The sequence below is a fragment of the Hevea brasiliensis genome, chromosome 12 (genome assembly GCF_030052815.1).
Source record: "Hevea brasiliensis isolate MT/VB/25A 57/8 chromosome 12, ASM3005281v1, whole genome shotgun sequence".
NCBI lineage: Eukaryota > Viridiplantae > Streptophyta > Magnoliopsida > Malpighiales > Euphorbiaceae > Hevea > Hevea brasiliensis.
In genome coordinates, this window is record NC_079504.1 from 23883858 (window position 1) to 23903905 (window position 20048).

Sequence of the window (20048 nt, forward strand, 5' to 3'; positions counted from 1 at the left end):
CCATCCATTTGACTCCCAACTCTTCAATCCTGTTCAATTAAAAGATCTTCTGCTGCTCTGCAACACCGTAGCAATAACCAATCTCCAAACCCCAGCAAAGATATGCAAATGTGCAAATGTAGAAGCACGCATTACTAGAATAGCAGAATGCCACAAACGATGAGATTCGGCCACAAAGAATTGGTAAGGAACGTAAGAAAAGAGAGGGATGAAGGAAATGCTTTTTTCTCACTTGTTGCTGTGATTAAACAAATTGATTTTTCAATGAATTTGCTGTACAGTATAATTAATTACAACACTGGGACCAAAATGCCATAATGTTACAGGTATCTATACCTTATGATAGTAACAACTGGGGGATAACACCCAGTAAATACAGTTTTATTTACACGTCTAATCTTGTGACATCCTTACCAGGCTTGTAAACATCTGAAAATAGCATTTCGAAAAACTAGGTTCCCCTTGAATAACCGCCAGACAGTCTACATAACTAATTCCAGTGGCAAAGCAAGATGATAACTTCTAAATGGGTAAAATGGGGATTCTTGAGACTTCGCAAAAAGGACACTAACAAACTCCTGTTAAATGGCTACAAGGAATGGTCCCCAATTGAGGCTGATGAGGACCGATTTAAGTGTACGGCCTTATTGGATGCACGGACATTCTTAAGTGTCATCAAGAGTTTCTGTCTCTCCCCTTCAACCTCTGCAAATTGAAGGCTTAGCTGAGAGTAGCGATCATGCATCTCTTTTAGTTCTGTTTCCACAGCTGTATACCTTCCCTTTAGTTCCAGCATGTCTTTAATCAGCTCATTTATATCTCTAAAGCTTTTGAATACTGCTTCCTCATCACTGTGTTGTTTCAAGAAAGAACTGAAGCAGGAGAATTTCATATTTATTAGTCCTTTTGCTAGTTCAGTTAAGATTCTAGATTATGCGAACAAGTTCAACAAGTTTGAAACAATTGTAGAACATCATATACTAGAAGGTTTCAAATATTTGGAAAGATCCTACCAACATAATGTGAAAAGATTTCAATCAAATATCTTCAAAAAGTTTAGACATCTACCTAATGAAATCAATGCAAGGCAAATTGATATGTTGTTAAGGGGTGAAAATGGCTGACAAAAAGTTCACACATCAATTAGCTTATTTGTGTCATTCAAGCAAGTTCACAGCATTTCAAAAGGCTTTAAAAATATGAGAAGGTTTTGCAACCTATCAACATAAAAGAACCTAGTGTCAGTTTGGTGAAAGCCCCATTTTTAAGAAAGTGAAACCAAATTATTAAAAAAAAAAAAAAAGGCACAGCAAGGAAAAAAAATGACTAGGCAAAGCATAAGCATGGAAATATGAAATCATTTTACCTATACTACTGAGATTTTGCACACAAATGACAGTTACCCACAAGTGGTAACACCAGGCTAAAAATAACAACAATCAAGGCCACAAAATCATGCTAATCCGTGACTAGGGAATTCTAGAAGAAAATTCTTAAAATGCTGGTATGCAATCCTCAAAAGCATCTGCAACTTGGGCCAATTAAATTCCAGATACAGTTTTCTTTCATTTTGCCACCCCCACGCCACACCCAAACCCCCTACAACAAAAAAAAAAAAAAAAAAAAAATCCTTTTTATTATAAAACACCAAAATACTCGCCTGCTCAGGCATAGTTAGGCATTTTGCAAGCAAGACACAACTTTGAAAAGAATATTGCCAGTAGGATTCAAGTTTTCCAGGGCTTTTCATAGCTATACTTGATCGCGTACCTCTGAAAATGAATGCTTGATCTCTTCTTTCCCTGCAGAGCTTCTGCAAGCTCAATTTCTAAAGCAAGAACCCTTTCTAATGCATTGCCTCTCCCTGGAAATTCATTAAACAAGGGGAACATGCTTCCTAGTTCTTCATTGGCCTGAGCAAACATGAAAAAATTAAGAATCCAGATGAAGGGAATTACTAATTAAGAAGCTAAAGATGTAAGTTTATCAACCTTTTGTAACTGCATAAATTCTCTTCGTATAGTAGGAAATTTTTGGTGAAAATCATGATCATCTTGCAGAAGTGAATTCTCATTTTTCATCCTCTCCAACTACATGGAGAACAGAAAAAAAGATTAGCTTGCCATTAGATTAATTCCTAGCAATTTTAATGTCTGGACCTAAAGGCTGTAATGAGCCTTTCCTTGTCATGCCAAACTCTAGAAAGATGACTGATCTGTGTGCATCTTCTTACTTGCCTTGAGAGGACAAATATGCATACCTCATTACTCAAGTGGTCCATGCTAGACTTTAAACTTTTGGCTCTGAAATGTTCATTGATAAGAGCTAAATGCTTCATGTCACTATGCAGCAACTTGTCTTGATTTAGGAATATGGGACTTTGAATTCCATTCACACCACTAGATACAAGAACATCCTGGTAATAATAATGCAAATAAATACTTAGAGACCAATCTCTTCAATATGCAATAAATAGAGAATGAAACTCAAGTATTTTATGGTTCTGATCACAAACATGGGATAAGCTTCAGCTAATCACAAATTGTTGACTAATCAAATAATGCTCAAAGTACCAGATAACATGTTGAAACATTTGGCTGGCAGATACCAGAGGTGACACTAAAAATATGAAAATATTGATCGATCTGAGTATGAAAGTAACTGCAGAAAGATGATATAGTTTTCTGTCATTTATTGGCTTCATTTGTTTTTTTATGTTTTCTCATTGTGAAAGGTCTAAAAGATTAGAAAGAAAGAGCAACATTCAGATTTTCAACGACAGAAAGTAAAGGATGGGTTTTAACTAATAATGATAAGTCATTTAGTGGTGTTACAAGTAGAAACGTTTAACACTTAACGCATGAATGCCAAATCAAACAAATTCTCATGTAGATGCGCCACATTAGTTACTAAAGTATCAATATCGCAATCTAAGAAATTGAACTTGAAATACATTTCTACAATAAATTGATAATCTGTAGATTTTGATATCTATCATATTTTATATCCTCTTGCTACAACAAAATCAAAATTTAAGATGCTACAAGTAAATTGAAGATACAGTAAGTGCATATACGTTGCTATATACGTCTTCACCAATTTGCACAAATAATAAATAATTAATGAAAGCAAATTGGAACTTACAATGTCAAAAATTTGTTATTACCTGGTCCAGTTGCATATTAATGAGTGTGTTTGCTTGGTCAACTGTGTTAATGGAAGCTGGGGATGAACATTCAGCTTCTTCAAAATTCCTTGAACTATCCTGTTTGAAGCACTTGAGACTTGCGTCCCTAGTTGGACCATATGTAGGAGCTGCATCTACACTTCTTCTTCCAAAGATTGACGCATCAGCAATGGGATTCTCATGGTAGACATTTCTGAAAACTGACTCATCAGAAGACATGCAATCCACTTTGCAGAATCCATCATTTCTTTCCTCCTGAATATTCATGGCCAATTTCGAATTCTCCATCAATTCTTTCATCTGAGCAAGTTCAACTGCAATTTTAGACTTTTCCTGATTGCATTCTTGCAAACATGCCTGAAGTTTTTGCTTTTCTTCTTTGCAGCACTCTAGGCTTATTAATGAACATTCCATCTCAGCTTTCATCAGGTCATAAGCATTCATTCTTTCATGCTTGTCAGAAAGCAATGATTGTAATTCAGCCTCCAATTCCAAGATCTTCATTCCCAGTTCTTCATTTTTCTTAAGATGGCAGGCTTCAGATTTCTTCCTGTTCTCAATTTCATCAATGGCATCTTGCAATTTCCACAACATTTCTTCACTATGCTTTCTGGAGATGGACAGCTGCTGCTTCAGTTCTTGCAGCCTTGTTTCATACTGCTCTTTGATAAATGCAATCCTCAAGGACTCTTGCATAGCAACTGGCAGAGCTTCAGGTTCTCTTTTTGCACGAGCCTGGATACACTCAGCATCAGCCTTGTCTTTAAGCTCCTTCAAATGAACAGACAAGTTTCTAAACTCTTCTGTCTTCAAAATCTGTTCTGTGAGCCTCCTGGTGAGTTCATTACACTGTTTCCTCAGCATCATAAGTTCATCACTGTATCCTTCCATTGAAATTATCTGATCTTGCTGCTCATCTAATTTGGCTTTGAGTACAAGAACTTTGACTTCCAGTTCTTCCTTGGAGAACATCAGACTGTCAATCTCTTCTTCAGAACTCAACAATGCATGCTTCAGCCTTTCAACCTCTAGGCAATGCTGACTTTTATCCTCAAAATCTCTAAGCCCAACATTTTGATCCCGATACTTGTATTCCTCAAGCTCAGCTGCTGTAACTCTGTTTGCCTCAAGAAGTAACCTATTTTCATTAATATATGCCTCTATCGCAGATCTAATGGAGTTGAGACTTGTCAACAGATTTGCATTCTCTTCAATGTATTGGGCTTCACTGGCAAGACATCGATTTAGGGTTGTTTCTACATCAATATGCTTCTTCTGAAGTTCAGCAAGATGCCTATCCGAGGTGGAAAGCAGCAAAACCAGCTCTCCAGCCCTCCATTCACACTGAGTTTTTGTGAAAATTAGTTTGACATCTGCTGCTATTAACAGTTCATGCATTTCACTTAACTCAGATTCAAGACCAGCAAGAGAAGAACATTCTTCACGAGTACTTTTGAGGCTGTCATCATAGTGAGACAAAAGATTGCAAACTCTCAATTTATCCAATTCTAGATCTGACACCAATTTCTTGAGATGGAGCAACTGAAATTCCTTCTCATTTAATTTGGAAGTTTGATCTGTAATTTTACCCTCTAAACTCTCTCTCAAGCTCCTCTCTTCTTCCAATTGATCATGAATAGATTGCAAACTCTCTCCCAGCCTGTTCAGCTCTGACGCAAGCTGAACACACTCATTAGTTTTATCCCGTGAAGACAGCATCAAAGCTTGGTTTTCATTGTGCAGAGATTGAAGACATTCTTTCAAACTATTTAACTCTGATTCAATCTTGGCTGATTCCTCAGATTTGCCCAGTGAGTACGCCACCAAAACTTCATTTTCATCATGCAGAGTCTGCAAACTCTCTTTCAAACTGTTAAGCTCTGATGCAAGCTTGGAAGTTTCCTCAGTTTTATCCTGTAAAGTAGCCATCAGAGCTTGTTTTTCATCATCCAGAGATTTCAAAGCTTCTTTAAAATGGTTTAGCTCCAATGCAAGATTAGCAGATTCCTCGATTTTATTTTGTAAAGATGTAATCAAAGTTTGTTTCTCGTCATTTAGACACCGCAAACTTTCTTTTAAACAGCTAAGCTCCAATGCAAGTTTGGCAGATTCTTCAGTTTTATCCTGTGAAGATGCCACCAAAGCTTGATTTTCATGATGCAGAGACTGCAAACTTTCTTTCAAATGGTTTAGTTCTGTTGCAAGCCTGGCAGATTCTTCCATTGACGCAATCCAAGTTTTCTTTTCATTATGTAGAGACTGCAAGCTTTGCTTCAAACTGCCAAGCTCCAATGCAAGTTTGACAGATTCCTCAGTTTTATCCAGTGAAGGCATCATCAAAGCCTGATTTTCATCAAGGTTGGCAGCTTCTGCAGCTTTATCAAGTGAAGATATACTCAAAGCTTGGTTTTCATCAATTAGAGATTGCAAGTTATTTCCTATATTGCTTAACCCTGATGCAAGCCATACAGACTCCTCTGTTTTATCCCTTGAAGATGCCATCAAAGCCTGATTTTCATCATACAGAGATTGCAAACTTTCTTTCAAGATCTTCAGTTCTGATGCAAGCTTGATGCATTCCTCATTTTTATCCTGCAAAGATGCTGTTAAAGCATGGTTTTCCTTGGTGAGTTCTGTTGCCGTCACGGTCTCTAATACTAAGATTTCATGAGCAAGGTCCCTATTCTTAGAAGTAAGTTCTTCTAGCCCAACTTCTAGACGATCAAGATCAGAGAAAAGCTCATTGTGCTGCTCTGTGAATCTTTCTTCAATTTTGGAGCTAACCTCAAGTCTGTTAGCAAAAGTGTCAATATATAATTGAAGCTTCTGCAGCAACGCATTCGACACATCTAATTTATCCACCATCTTCATTATTTCATGTTCAAACTTCTGCTTCAACATTGTAATCTCAGATTCAGCTGCAATAGTGGACAGTTGTGCAACATCTCTTTCATGCATTAGACATTTCTTCTCTTCTACAAGTTGGAGAATCCTTTCACATGCATTATGCTGAAGCTCTTCCAATTGCATTACAACACCAATTAAGTCCCTGGACAGCAAATCCGGATTGTCAGATTCACTCAAGGGAGGCAATCCAGTGATATTTTTGTTGTCATTGGATGCCAGTAAGTTCTGCAATTTACATTGCATAAAATTGACAAAATTCTGCAGGTTTTGCTTCTGAGAAGCCAGCTCATCAAACTCAGTTTTGATAGTTTTCAACTCATCCTGCAAAGAGAAGTTCTCACGTTGAAGAATCCCATTTTCTAGGGTTTTCTTTTCCAACAAGCATGCCAAATCTGCATTCTCTGAAGAACACGCCTCATACTTGCTCTCAAAGCCTCTGTATTGAATCACCTGAGCTTCCAATTGAGTAATCTTCTGCACAAGATGATGATTGTCATGGGTCACATTTTGTAAACTCACCTCCAAACATTGTTTTTGTTGAGTTATATCATCACACTTAGCAATGCAATTAGCCTTGTACTCATTGAGAAAGTGAACATCATCCATTGCAGTCTGCAACTTTTGCATCAGTAATGCCTTTGACTCAGCTGAAAGCACTAGCTGCTGCTTAAGCTCATTTACTTCCTCATTCATAAGCTTTACATCTTCATTTGAACAGAGCAAAGTTTCCTGGAGAGCCCTTGAAAGCACATCCAAGTAGATATTCACAAAATGCATTTCACAAACTTCTTCTTCAACCTTCTGGTAAAGACCTTCCCGTAAGTGGAGTGATCTCTTCAAGTCATCTAGAAGAGAATCTCCACCCAACTGCTGTTTCCTTAAGCCATCAGATTGATTTTGAAATTGCAAGAGTTTTGCTCCATATTCCCCCGAATCAAATCCTTGAACACTTTCTTGTGAAGAATATACAAAGGCTTGCCTTATGAGATTCTCATTAGTCTCATACATAGACAAAACCTGGAAAGAAAGCAGTTCAAGGTCCTTCTGTAACTGGTCCACAGCGATAGAGTAGTTCAAACGTGCCCGTTTGAGTGCTGCTTCTGCAGTCACAGCCCTTCTTTCAAGCTCTTTGTTGAGGGAATCTATATCATGTTTGTCTTCAGCAAGTCTTAATATCTGATTATTCAGGTCTTGGCAAGTAGACTCCATCTCAGCCTTAGCGGACGAAACTGTATACAAGCAAGTTGAGTGCTCATTTCTGAGACTTTGCAACTCATGCAGCATCTGACTCTGATTTTCCTCGAGTTCCCGGACAAGGGCTTCATAGTAGCACTCCATCTGGTCCATTTTCTTGGCAAGGCTCTCCCATTCTGCTTTTGACTCATCCAACTCTCTCAAAAGCTCAAAAATCTTGCTTTTCATTGCATTGATTGTATCTACAGCATCAGCTTCATGAGAAATCAGGCCAGGTATGTTAAGACAATGAAGCATACCGAGCTCCGGTTGATATAAGTCCACATCAAACCCTGTACCTGTTGCAAACTGGCCATTTTTATGTGAACTCATTTCTTTAATCTCCTCCATGCTCACTTCTTCTGAGGGTTTCAAGTTGAGACTGGAAACTGCTAGTCCACTTGCTTGTTTGAGATTATTCAAGATACCAAGCAATGTCTCCATGCCTGAATGAACGAATATGAAGTCCTTTTTGTCATAGCCAAAGCATGTCTTATTTTGAAGCTCTCTTATTTTATCCTCCATGTCCAAAAGCCCCTTTAGCCATCTGAGCTGTAAATCTTGAAATATGTGATCCTGTTCTGGCTCAGAAGCTCCCCTGCTGCTAAATGGAGGGCATAATTTAGAAATCTTTAGCTGTTCAAGATCACCTTTCAACTTTGAACACTCTGATTTCAGCACAGATACCTCTTTTACCAGCTCCTCTCCAGAAACAATCTCAGCAGCAAGTTGCTTAGCAAATTTCTGTGCTTCATGACCTATGTCATCAGCATGACTCTGTAATGAGCTTACCTCCAATTTAAGCTCATGAATAGATGACTGAGCTACTTCCAAGCTTCCTCTAAGCCTACTATTCTCTTCATAAGCTGCTGCCAAGTCACCGTCGACAGAATAGTCTGAACTCCAGCCATGAACCCAGTCATTGGTTCCCTGCACAGAAAACCGATGATCAGAAGGATCCCCCTTCTCCAGCTGAGGACTTTGACCCAGGGAAAATCCAGCTAAATCACCAGAGACAATACTCCTAAGGCTGTCAATTTCATGTGTGCTGGAGGTTTCATGCTTCTCAGCGTATAAACTTTCTGCAGTATTGGAAGAGCCATCAAATCCTACAGCTGAATCTGCACATTCTTCATTTGGCCCCACCTCTTCCTCAACTGAAGCAAGATCTTTAGATTTTTCTTTGAATCTAACTCTTTTATTTACCTGTAATCAGGAAAAAAAAAGAAAAAATAGTGAGAGCAAGAAAAATTAATTCTCTATTTGTTGGATGACAAGAGCAATTATTTATGACAGAGAAACTTAAGTGTCTGCAGCACTGGTCTTTAAAAGTAAATCTCAAGTCATATATATCATGTACATCCATCGTTTAAGAAATTCAAAATTTCCAAAAATACCTTTCTACATTACTAAAATTTTTAAATGAAAAGAAGTAACAAGCACCCAATTATTTAGATCACTGGAAAGCAACATAATAATATGATGAGCAAAAATACGAAGATTCAAAATCAAGTTGTCACTTAGTCTTTTCATTTTATTCTAAGTAATAATCTAATTCACCAACAAAAACTATTTGGCTGGGGGGGTGTGGTGCGGGGCATGGGAGAGAGAGAGAGGTTATTGATAATCATTACAAATCAAATTCCCATGGTCTTTCATTTCGAGGGAATCTTTTAGTTTAACTGTATTGAGATTTACCCTGGATCAAACAATGACACATTCTTGCAAAAGAAAAAAGAGACAGATTCAGGTTCAACCCTGCTTTTTCCCTTCTTTCTTTTTTTTTTTTTTTTTTTTTTTTTGTGGCTAGATCAGAAACAAAGTTCAAGGAACATAAGCATGTCCCATAGTCATATTGGTCTTTGATAATCCTTTAAATTTTCCTACCCATCCCCTGCTCTTAGTTGTATTTGTAGTTCATCTTTGCCTTTGTTTTGACATGGCTGAGATCACTACTCTCTACACACCTCTATTTGGCATGTCTTTTCATTCATTAGTAAATTGCCTTTCAGTAAACGTACAGCAAACATAAAAACAAAATAGTAAATCCTACAACAGCAAGCACATTTGTTTGACAATTTTGAAAAGATCAAATTTCACAGAAAATATCTAACAGGAATTTGCTGCTTTGGATTGTGGAAGAAGAACAAATAAAAGGATGACCTTCTTCATCAGACAAAACAAAGAATTCCACTATAGTTCTGAGATGAAGTATTTCATGTGATATGATACATTGTTTTTGGCAATTCTGAATAACCAAGAGCCTAATTATGATTTATTCTTTCTTATATAACACATATACATAGGAAGACAAAGGTGACTATTGAAGAGTAAAACTTCCATCCTAGTCAATAAGGGTGTAAACAAACCAAGTCGAGCCAAACTTTGAAGAGCTCAAACTTGGTTTATTAAAATTTTTTCGAGCTCGAGCCAAATATCAATAAGCTCAATCTTGGCTCGTTCAGAAAACGAGCAAGCCAAGTTGAGCTTTTATCGAACCAAGCTTTGAGAGTGACTCGACTCATTTACAGCCCTAGTCAGTTTTAAGTTTAGGGTTACGAAATTCAAACTACATAGTTTTTATTAGCTCTCATATTAAAAATAACTTAATTTTCATAAAAAATGAAATTTAAATTACAAATAAACTATATTTTATAAATATAGTTTATATATTGATTATGTTATAGTTTTTAATAATATATTATTGTTAGAACATTTATAAATAAAATAATAAATATTTATAATATAATAAAATACAATAATTATTATAAATGTTTTGTAAACGATCCTACTTGTGATGTAAATGAACAGGCTCGCAAGCCTTAATGAGCCAAATATTGCTAAACTGAAGCTCAACTCGTTTATTAAAAAAGCCTAAAAATCGAGCTCAATCTCGACTCTTTTAGAAAACAAGCCGAACCAAACTAATCTTTTATCAATCCAAGCCTCGAGCAGCTCGCAAACAGTTTGGTTCATTTACACCCCTACTAGTCAAGTTTCTGTACATATCTAAAAATTTGATTGCATTAAAATTGATCTTATTAAAATCAAATGAGTAACCAAAATAAGGCTAGTAAACATAAGAGAAATTTAAAGTTGCTTATGATTAAGTAGATGAATATCACATAAAAGTGTGTTTTTCTAAATGCACACATATACAATAATCTATTAGTTAAAGCTTATTATGTCAGAGACAGTACATTTAAATCCAATGTAAATTTAGACGAAATGATTATCACATGCAATAGGAAGTTACATCCAAAGAAAAAATGTAATCAAACCTTATCTATCTGTTCACTGACTTCTGAAGATGATACTTTTGGGCCAGAAGATTCATCAGGACTATTTTGGTCAGTCTGTAATCCCCTTTCTCTAATTTCTCTCTGCTGCTCAAACTCTCTGAAAAGAATTATAACTACATATAAGTAGGTAGAAATGGATGAAACACAATATTCATTTGTTTTGAGGCAATACCTAAAACCAGTTTTAGAAGTAAGCAGCTGCACAGTGACCTGAGAGTGGATGACAACCATCACTACATGTATGGAAGTAATATGATATAAATCCCTATAACTATTGAAAATTGTTGAAACAAGCAAGAATGGCATATCGGAAACCACGAATATGTTCATTAAATATTATTGGTAAAATAGCCAATATAGCAGTATTGATAAAATAACTTGCTGAAGCATGATGTGGAAAAAAAAAAAAAAAAAAAAAAGAGATTCAATGCTTACATGTAAAATAGTGCCAGAGTCACATCCATGAAGAGGCAGAGCAATGACAGAAGGATTTAATGCATCAGCATAATCAGCAAGGTTGATGATAGCCTCACCAAGTATACTAGATCGTGATGAACCCTGATGCATGTTAATCAGATTCAAATAAAGACTTACCTTACTGAGAATTAGATGACAATAAAACATGGTTGCAAATATGACAAGGAACCATGGAAAAAGTTTTCTGCAAACCAGGAAGTTGAGGCATTACCATTGCCATAACAAGCTTATAGAGTTTTTCATCATATTGCTTGGTTTTGATATCTTGGAGAAGTCTGGTTGTCTCATAGATGGGATCTGCCCATTTACAGGTCCCATTTCTCACATTGGCTTTGGTTGTCTTTGCCGTTGCTTTTCCAGAATCAGTAGGAATGAAAGATATAAAAATCTTATCCCATCCTGATTGTGGAATCTGTATCCCACAAAAAGAAATATGACACTAAGTCATTGTAGAGATCACAAACACTAAATGCATACACAAAATACCAACAATCAAGTAGGAAACCATGCTTAAAATTTCTGTCATAATAAGCTCAAATTGAATATCATGCCAACAATATGAGATTCATGCTTCAGCATTTTTGTGAAACATCAAAATTAAACCCTTTGCTGTATATAGTGGGTTTTGCATACAGAGTCTAATTATGAGTATTAAAATTAGCAGCAAAAGATAAAATACAATTCAACTCAACTCAACTCAACTAAGCCTTTATCCCAAAAATTTGGGGTCGGCTATATGGATTCGCTTTTTCCACTCTGAACGATTTTGGGTTAAATCCTCAGAAATGTGTAATACTTCTAAGTCATGTTGTACTACTCTCCTCCAAGTCAATTTAGGTCTACCCCTTTTTTTCTTTCTATCCTCTAACCTAATGTGCTCTACTTGTCTAACTGGAGCCTCCGTATGTCTACGCTTCACATGACCAAACCACCTTAATCTCCCTTCTCTCAACTTATCTTCAATTGGCACCACTCCTACCTTTTCTCTAATACTTTCATTACGGACTTTATCTAGTCTAGTATGGCCACTCATCCACCTTAACATTCTCATCTCTGCAACTCTTAACTTAGATGCATACGACTCTTTCAGTGCCCAACACTCACTACCATATAACATAGCCGGTCGTATGGCTGTACGGTAAAATTTTCCTTTTAATTTATTGGGAATCTTACGATCACATAAAACTCCCGTGGCACGTCTCCACTTCAACCATCCGGCTTTAATCCTATGACTAACATCCTCCTCACATCCCCCATCTACTTGAAGGACTGAGCCTAGATATTTAAAGTGATTACTTTGGAACAGTACCACTCCATTCAAACTAACTCCTTCCCTATCACCAGTTTGGCCTTCACTGAACTTGCAATGCATGTATTCTGTCTTCGTTCTACTTAACTTAAAACCCTTTGACTCTAGAGTACTTCTCCAAAGTTCTAGCTTCCTATTGACTCCTTCTCGTGTCTCATCTATCAGAACAATATCATCCGCAAACATCATGCACCAAGGAATACTCTCTTGTATATGTTTTGTCAGTTCATCTAAAACTAATGTAAAAAGGTAAGGGCTTATGGCTGATCCTTGGTGTAATCCAATTGAGATCGGAAAATCTCTTGTGTCCCCTCCCACTGTGCGCACAATAGTAGTTGCTCCTTCATACATATCTTTTAATACTTGTATGTACCTAATAGATACCCTCTTTTGTTCTAATACATTCCATAAGACCTCTCTTGGAACACTATCATATGCCTTTTCCAAATCAATAAAAACCATGTGTAGATCTTTCTTTACATCTCTATATTTCTCCATCAAGCTACTAATGAGAAAGAACGCTTCCATAGTTGAAAGACGAGCCATGAAGCCAAATTGATTGGGAGAGATAGAAGTATCATGATGTAGTCAATGTTCTACAACTCTCTCCCACAACTTCATAGTATGGCTCATGAGTTTAATTCCCCTATAGTTTGAGCAACTCTGTATGTCTCCCTTATTTTTAAAAATAGGTACTAAAATACTCTTCCTCCATTCATCAGGCATTTTCTTTGAGTTTAGAATCTTATTAAATAATTTAGTTAATCATGCCACTCCCATATCTCCCAAATACTTCCACACTTCAATTGGTATTTCATCGGGTCCACTGGCTTTACCCACTTTCATTCTCTTAAGTGCTTCCTTTACTTCTAAAGATCTAATCCTTCTAGTATAATTTACATTCTTTTCTATTGTTCTATAATCTATATTCACGCTATTTCCATTTTGACTATTATTAAAGAGATCATTAAAATAATTTCTCCATCTTTCTTTAATGTCCTCATCTTTCACCAACACTTTTCCTTCTTTATCCTTAATGCACCTAACTTGATTGAGATCTTGACATTTCCTTTCTCTACTCCTTGCTAATCTATAAATATCTTTCTCCCCTTCTTTAGTTCCAAGTTTCTCATATAACTTTTCAAAGGCACGTGCTCTTGCTTGACTAACCGCCTTTTTGCCTCTTTCTTTGCTATCTTGTCTTGTTCATATGCCTCATTATTAAAACATTTAGGTAAATTCTTAAACAATTCCATTTTTATCTTCAATACATTTTGTACTTCCTCATTCCACCACCATCTCTCTTTTGAGGGTGGTCCATGTCTTTTAGACTCTCCAAGTACTTTTCTAGCTACTTCTCTAATCTTTGATGCCATCTGTATCCACATATCATTGGCCTCCATATCTAGCTTCCATACTTCGGACTCGAGAAGCTCATTTTTGAACTTCACTTGCTTTACTCCTTTGAACTCCCACCAATTTGTTCGAGCTACACTATTTCTTCTGACCTTACTTGAATTGTTCCTAAACTTGACATCCAAGACCACCAACCTATGTTGACTTGTTAAAGCCTCTCCTGGAATGACCTTGCAATCTTTGCATAGAGCTCTATTTGTCTTCCTGGTTAAGAGGAAGTCGATTTGGCTTCTATGTTGCCCACTTTTGAAAGTCAATAAATGTGACTCTCTTTTTATAAAGTAGGTATTTGCTAGTATTAGGTCGTATGCCATAGCAAAATCCAGGATGTTTTTTCCCTCCTCATTTCGACTGCCAAAACCAAAACCTCCATGAACATTCTCATAACTTTGACTATCACTTCCTACATGTCCATTCAAATCTCCACCAATGAAAACATTCTCTTCATTCGGTATGCTTTGCATTAAATCATCCATATCTTCCCAAAACCTTTGTTTACTCTCACTGTCTAGTCCTATTTGTGGGGCATAAGCACTAACTATATTTATTGTTTCTCCTTCTAGTACTAGCTTTACTAGTATAATTCTATCTCCTACTCTTTTCACAGCTACTGCTGCGTCTTTCAATGTTCTGTCTATGATTATACCCACTCCGTTCTTGTTTCTCTCCTTTCCGGTAAACCACAGTTTGTACCCTGAATTACCCACTTCCTTACTTTTCTCTCCTACCCATTTAGTCTCCTGAATGCAAGCAATATTCACCCTTCTCCTTTCCAAGGTATCCACAAGCTCTATTAATTTTCCTGTAAGTGATCCAACATTCCAAGTACCAACCCTGATCCTCCTCCTATCCTGCTCCTTCTTAATTGGTCTCCTTCTATGATATCTTCTATTATTTTCTATGTCTATCTTGTGTTCTGTTCCACTATTTGTTCTACTATCTGTCCTATGGACGTTCACACTCTTTCCACTAGGTTAATCAAACCATAAGTTTATAAATGAAATGAGGTTAGCAAAGGAATCTAGTGAAGCTCTTTGAGCAAATTAAATAAAAATAACAATAATAGTAATAATATACAATCACATCCATCAAGACGGCAACGCTCAGCTGTACACAAGATTTTAACACTGCCAAGGAGTTCACTTACATGTGTAGCATGAAATTGTAGCCGGAAGACCACTTTTAATTTTGTTTTCTCCAGCTTCCATTTCGTGATCCTTGACATTACTGAAAAATCAATCTATCATCAGCTATTCAGCTGCATAGAAGTTTGGAATCCAATAAGATCCTCCAGAATGACCACTCAAAGAAAGAAGAATTGATGCTTTAAATAGAATGATATTCTATTTAGGAAGCAACTATCAACAAGTTTCATGAAGAATTGTGATGATTCAAAAGACTCTCATCAAACAGGTTATTCAAGAAAAATTTTGAAAATGAAAAAAAGGAAAGAGAACTTGACGTGAACTTGTAGCAATCAACTAATGAAGACTGGACGATGATTTACTATCAGAGATTCACTATTTGCAAATGGATAGCCAAAATTTCATTCAGAAAATTTAACTGTGTTATTAGCAATACAAAGCAGATCACAGTAATGGGGCAGTATAAGAACCAGTAAACTACACAAAAATACACATGTAACTGCAACCACCAAGGTCTCAGGCACTAGCAGTGTTATAAGCTAATACAGCAGCAAAGGAACAATGCATGAGAACGTTTGAAAAAAAAAAAAAAAGAGAAAAAAATCATATATGAAAGTGCCACCCAGCTCTAATATCTTTCAAATCTCTTAACTTGAATTATATAGCAATCAGGAAAGAACTAGCACAAACCACAAAATACAAAAGCAAGAAGAAGCAAACCAAAATGCAAACAGATAATCGTCAAGCCAGCCACTATCACTGACCCGCACTCAAACTAGAACATATTCCATTCCTTTCGTAAGTTTCGTTCACTTTCCATACCAAACATATGATGAAAGAATGCAAGTCAAATTTTAAGCGAAAGAAGAACAAAAAAAACAGAAACAAAGCGACTTGTGGCTCATACCTGCTTCAATGAGGCAGAAACCTCCCTAAAACGCCAGACCCAGAAACGATATCGAAATGCACGCCAAAGAAAACGGCCCGATCCAAACCCTACAAGAAAATAGTGATTTTTCAAAATTTTAAACTCCATAATTGACAGACAAGCACCGAAAAAGGCACAAGAGGTCAAAAAGACTGACACAAAAGAGCAAGGAGTGAGAGAAACCAAAAACCAAATGTTTAGCTAAATGTGGAAAAAAATGCACCCTATAAAGTCTATTACAGGAAAACTCTTTTTTTTCAAAAGAAAATACAACCACCGAATGAGTAAAGAAACTAAAGAAAAGCCAAAGAGCAGTATGCATTTACCAGATTATAACTTTCAAGAGCTCAGAAAAATGGAGAAAACGCCAAAACAAGAAAAGAAATGCAGAACCTAAAAAAATGCAGGATAGCAAACAGAGAAATCCGATTGAAAGTTTTGAGATTTAGATCACAGGAATCTTATGTTACGGGAAAAAAAAAAAATCACAACTTGAGAAAAGAACCATATTTTAGCGTTTGAAACAAATAATAGATGAGGGTAGATACCAACTGGCGGATCTGCAGGTGCTTAAGGTGGAAGCGAAAGCAGAGACTGTGTCTTCTCTCCTTGTCAAGCTTCAGAGAGAGGGAGTGCCCGTTTAGTGTTTATGATAGCTTTTTCTGAGAGAGAGTGACGCTTGTTGCTTAAATTAGAGAAGAGATTATGGAATAATTAAGAGATTTATTTGAATATGGGAATTAAATAAATAAGGTGAGATTGAAGGTGAAACTTCAGCTTTCAGGGTAATGAAGACTAGAAATAGGAATGACTTTTAACATTAGAGAAGATTAATATAGTATTAGAAGAAAAGAGACATCCCGCCAAAGCCTGGAACCCTGTTCTTGTCAGCTTCTCCTTCTCATTCTTGATTAATCATGATTTTATTATTATTACTATTATTGTTATTATTATTATTAAATAATTCAATTTATAATGATGAATTTCATTAAAGTGGCCTTCAAACTTCTTAAATTCAAATTTTAATTGGAGTTTAATAAAAAAAATTAAAATTTAGTAAAATGGGCATTTGGGTTATTCATTTGGGCTACAGGAGGACCACCACAGAGCAGAAAGAGGTGGGGGAGGAGGGGACTGACTGGCTTCCACTTGGAAGATTTTTGACAAGTTTTGGACCAGACTTAGCAGTTGGATTTTTGTGACTGTTGCAGAATCTTTATCAGAGAGGCTAATTGGATTTTCATACTTAGCATATAAGATTTAAAATCTAAATATATAAATTAATCATAGAGTTTTCTTTTCCTTCCAGCAAAGGGAAAGAGCAATTTTACAACAGCATTACTTAATGATGAGGTCTAGCTTCTCTTTTTGGAATCTCTTTTTTTTTTATTTTAATTTGTAGAGTGTTTCAAGAATTGAAGAAATGGGGATTTGGATGTGGAAAATTGAGATCATGGGGTCTACTTGGATTGGCCTAATCACATGGGTTTGGTCTGGTAGCGATAGAGAGTCATTATCTTTATCTAGTGATTTCTATTACAGTCAGATTGCCATGATTTGTCACAGCTCACCTTTGTTCACTTTTCTTATCACGTGACACCAATATTTTTTTTCTAATAACTGAATCTGACTAAGATTTTAACTCAATATCCCATTATCTAAAAGTTAAAATTCATTGTTAATATTTTCTTTCTACTTACCATAAAAAAAAAAACATTTTTTATTAATTTATGCTCACTCAAATTAATTTTTTTCCAATTTTCATGGCCTATTCATAATTTTTAAATAATTTAAATAAAATCAAACTTTAATTAATGAAAATTTTGAAACTTGTATTTTTATCAACTAAATTAATTTTATTGAATTTGTGATTAAGCAAATGAGTTTGTGAAGATCAATGAATAAAAGGAGAAAATTACACAAAGCAAAAGAAAGAGAAAAGGCAATTTACTAATTAAGGTTGTCTCTCATAAAATTTCATCATTTTTTTTAATATTTGTGTTTTTGATATTCCATATGATGATCTTATGGGTCCAACCCATTGCTTAAGCAATCCAAGCATAAAGAAAGTGAACTAATCATTCAACAACTCCACTTTAAGACCCTCCAAAAATAAATTAATTACTCATAAGTACCCTTTTTTATCTTAGTTTCTATTGTGTATGGATGAGATTTTTTTAATTAAAAACCAACTTTAGTATTCAAAAAATTAAAAAAATATATTATGTTAAAGATTTCTTTTTGTTCATTATCTTAGGCCCAATGGTTGATAGGCTGACCTTAGGCCCAATGATTCTTATTCTTCATGCATGAGTAGGCTTAAAGTTAAGAAGATTATTAAATGTACTCAATATATATATATTTTTTCTCTTATAAATAAAAATCTCATATTTTTATAAATAAAATAAAATTATTTTATTATATTTAAAAAATTATTTTTTAATACTAATTAAAGTTAAACTACATGTCTTCAACACAGCACTGGCAGTGTAAAAGAACATAGATACAAATTACAAAATCTCTTTTTGAATTTTTCATGAGACTAATTAACTTTGATCATCCCATTTCTCTTTTTCTTGAACGTGATTTCCTTGAGAATCGAAGGACGACGAGACTTTAGCAGAATGACCCTTCTTGAACACTCTTCGGAAGAAGCAACCACTGGATGAGGAGTTCTTGCTTTCCTTTAAATCAGCAGCAGAAACAAACCCTTTCTCTGCTGCTTCTCTCTTCATCTTTTCCTTGTACAGCTTTCTCATGGTATAAGCTTCCGCCAGAGTAGACCCTCCAAAAGCAGCTCCTGTTGCCATGGATCGATATAGCTAATAATCAAACTCGTTGAAGATAGAAGATGAGGTTTGGAGGAACTGAATTTATAGGCTTCTATAGAATGTGTAATTAGACAAGAATTTATGGGGAATTCAAATAGAGTTTGCCTTCGTTGATGGCTGGCTTAGTGACCAAGATATTAGTGGGGTCTAATTGGTCTTTTTAAGGCAGATTCCTCGGTGTAGCAAACAATCAAACGTGTGAGATTTGGTGGTTTAGAGTGTGGGATTGCGTAAGCAAGGATGTGGCAGATTTTGGGGTTGATCGTTATCCTACTTTAGCCACCTTCTTCGACTCCCATTCTGTGGACATTTTTTCTTCTTCTCCAGGAAAATGACATTTTCTTGGAAGTCAAGCATGGCTAGATCAGCTATTTGTCAGTGTTACTGGGGTGCGCGTTTGGCATCGACCTGGTCAGTGGTCGGGTTAAAATTAGAATCAGACCGACTAATTCAAATGGAATCAAATTAAAATTGCTCAAAATTATGGTTCACTTAAATCTTGACTGAATTGAATTGGAATTGATGGATTTTATTTTGAGTGAAAATTTGATATTTTTTATTTTTTTTTATTAAAAAAGGGTCTGCTGGATTTTATCAAAACCAAATTAAATCTAATTCAACTAAAATTTGAATCAGAATCATGAGGGAATTTGAGACCAATTCCAATTTTATCTCCAATATATAAGAACAGTCAATTTAGAGCCAATTCCAAACCAAAATTGGCTGTTGACCAGGTCTTGTTTGGTGCTCGAAGGGCCCTGGAACTTTCAGCCGAATAGACTAGGGAAGCACCACTGCAAGTGTAGACCTTCTCCATATTTTGCTGGCATTAGAGGGAGGAAAAAAAATTCAAACTTAATTTGAATTTATTTTATTATATTTTTTTTTCTTTTTAAAATTTAAATTTATTTAATTGTTTAATTATTAGTGATCATAAAAATAATAAAAAAATTAATTTATAATTAGTAGTTAATTAGTAATGTTAAATGAGACTCCAGTTAGACAAGTAGAGCACATTAGGTTAGAATATAGAAAGAAAAAAAGAGGTAGACCTAAATTGACTTGGAGGAGAGTAGTACAACATGACCTAGAAGCATTACACATTTCTGAGGATTTAATCTAAAATCGTTCAGAGTGGAGAAAACGAATCCATATAGGCGACCCCAAATTTTTGGGATAAAGGCTTAGTTGAGTTGAGTTGCGTTTAATTAGTAATGTTAAATATGGAAGATTCTTAATTTCCTTCATCACAAACAACCCCTGAAAACCAATACTTCGCCACTAGCCTCTTGGTTAATGTCTAAACCGCCATG

The 20048-nt window shown here is 35.7% G+C and overlaps 2 protein-coding genes across 11 annotated transcripts; both read right to left on the reverse strand.

The window, feature by feature from the left end:
* Positions 1-209: 209 nt before the first annotated feature.
* LOC110647327 (uncharacterized) lies at positions 210-16811 on the reverse strand. Of its 10 annotated transcripts, none has more exons than XM_058131307.1 (12): positions 16457-16807; positions 15884-15972; positions 14979-15058; positions 11318-11518; positions 11065-11187; positions 10802-10839; positions 10609-10726; positions 3167-8533; positions 2261-2416; positions 1992-2090; positions 1771-1913; positions 210-872 (listed from the first exon to the last, which is right to left on the reverse strand). In XM_058131307.1, exons 3-12 carry the CDS (start codon positions 15054-15056, stop codon positions 590-592), a joined length of 6606 nt encoding a protein of 2201 aa, XP_057987290.1. In that variant the 5' UTR covers positions 15057-15058; positions 15884-15972; positions 16457-16807; the 3' UTR covers positions 210-589. The 10 variants fall into 10 exon arrangements, 9 of the variants coding, with proteins under 9 accessions (XP_057987290.1, XP_021656808.2, XP_021656800.2 ...); XM_021801116.2 differs by having other exon boundaries at positions 14979-15089; XM_021801108.2 differs by having other exon boundaries at positions 16453-16807.
* Positions 16812-18294: 1483 nt separating this feature from the next.
* On the reverse strand, positions 18295-19050 carry LOC110647319 (uncharacterized). The gene has a single exon (XM_021801090.2). The coding sequence runs from the start codon at positions 18712-18714 to the stop codon at positions 18451-18453; it is 264 nt and encodes an 87-aa protein (XP_021656782.1). The 5' UTR covers positions 18715-19050; the 3' UTR covers positions 18295-18450.
* Positions 19051-20048: the final 998 nt, after the last annotated feature.

Bases quoted from the DNA above. Each gene is read 5' to 3' on its own strand.
- LOC110647327 (XM_058131307.1), bottom strand. From the start codon at position 15,056: ATGTCAAGGATCACGAAATGGAAGCTGGAGAAAACAAAATTAAAAGTG. The intron at 10,840-11,064 runs GTAAGCATTGAA...ATCCACTCTCAG, and splicing joins ACTCTGGCACTATTTTACAT to GTCACTGTGCAGCTGCTTAC. The intron at 2,417-3,166 runs GTAATAACAAAT...TATTATTACCAG, and splicing joins TTAATATGCAACTGGACCAG to GATGTTCTTGTATCTAGTGG.
- LOC110647319 (XM_021801090.2), bottom strand. From the start codon at position 18,714: ATGGCAACAGGAGCTGCTTTTGGAGGGTCTACTCTGGCGGAAGCTTAT.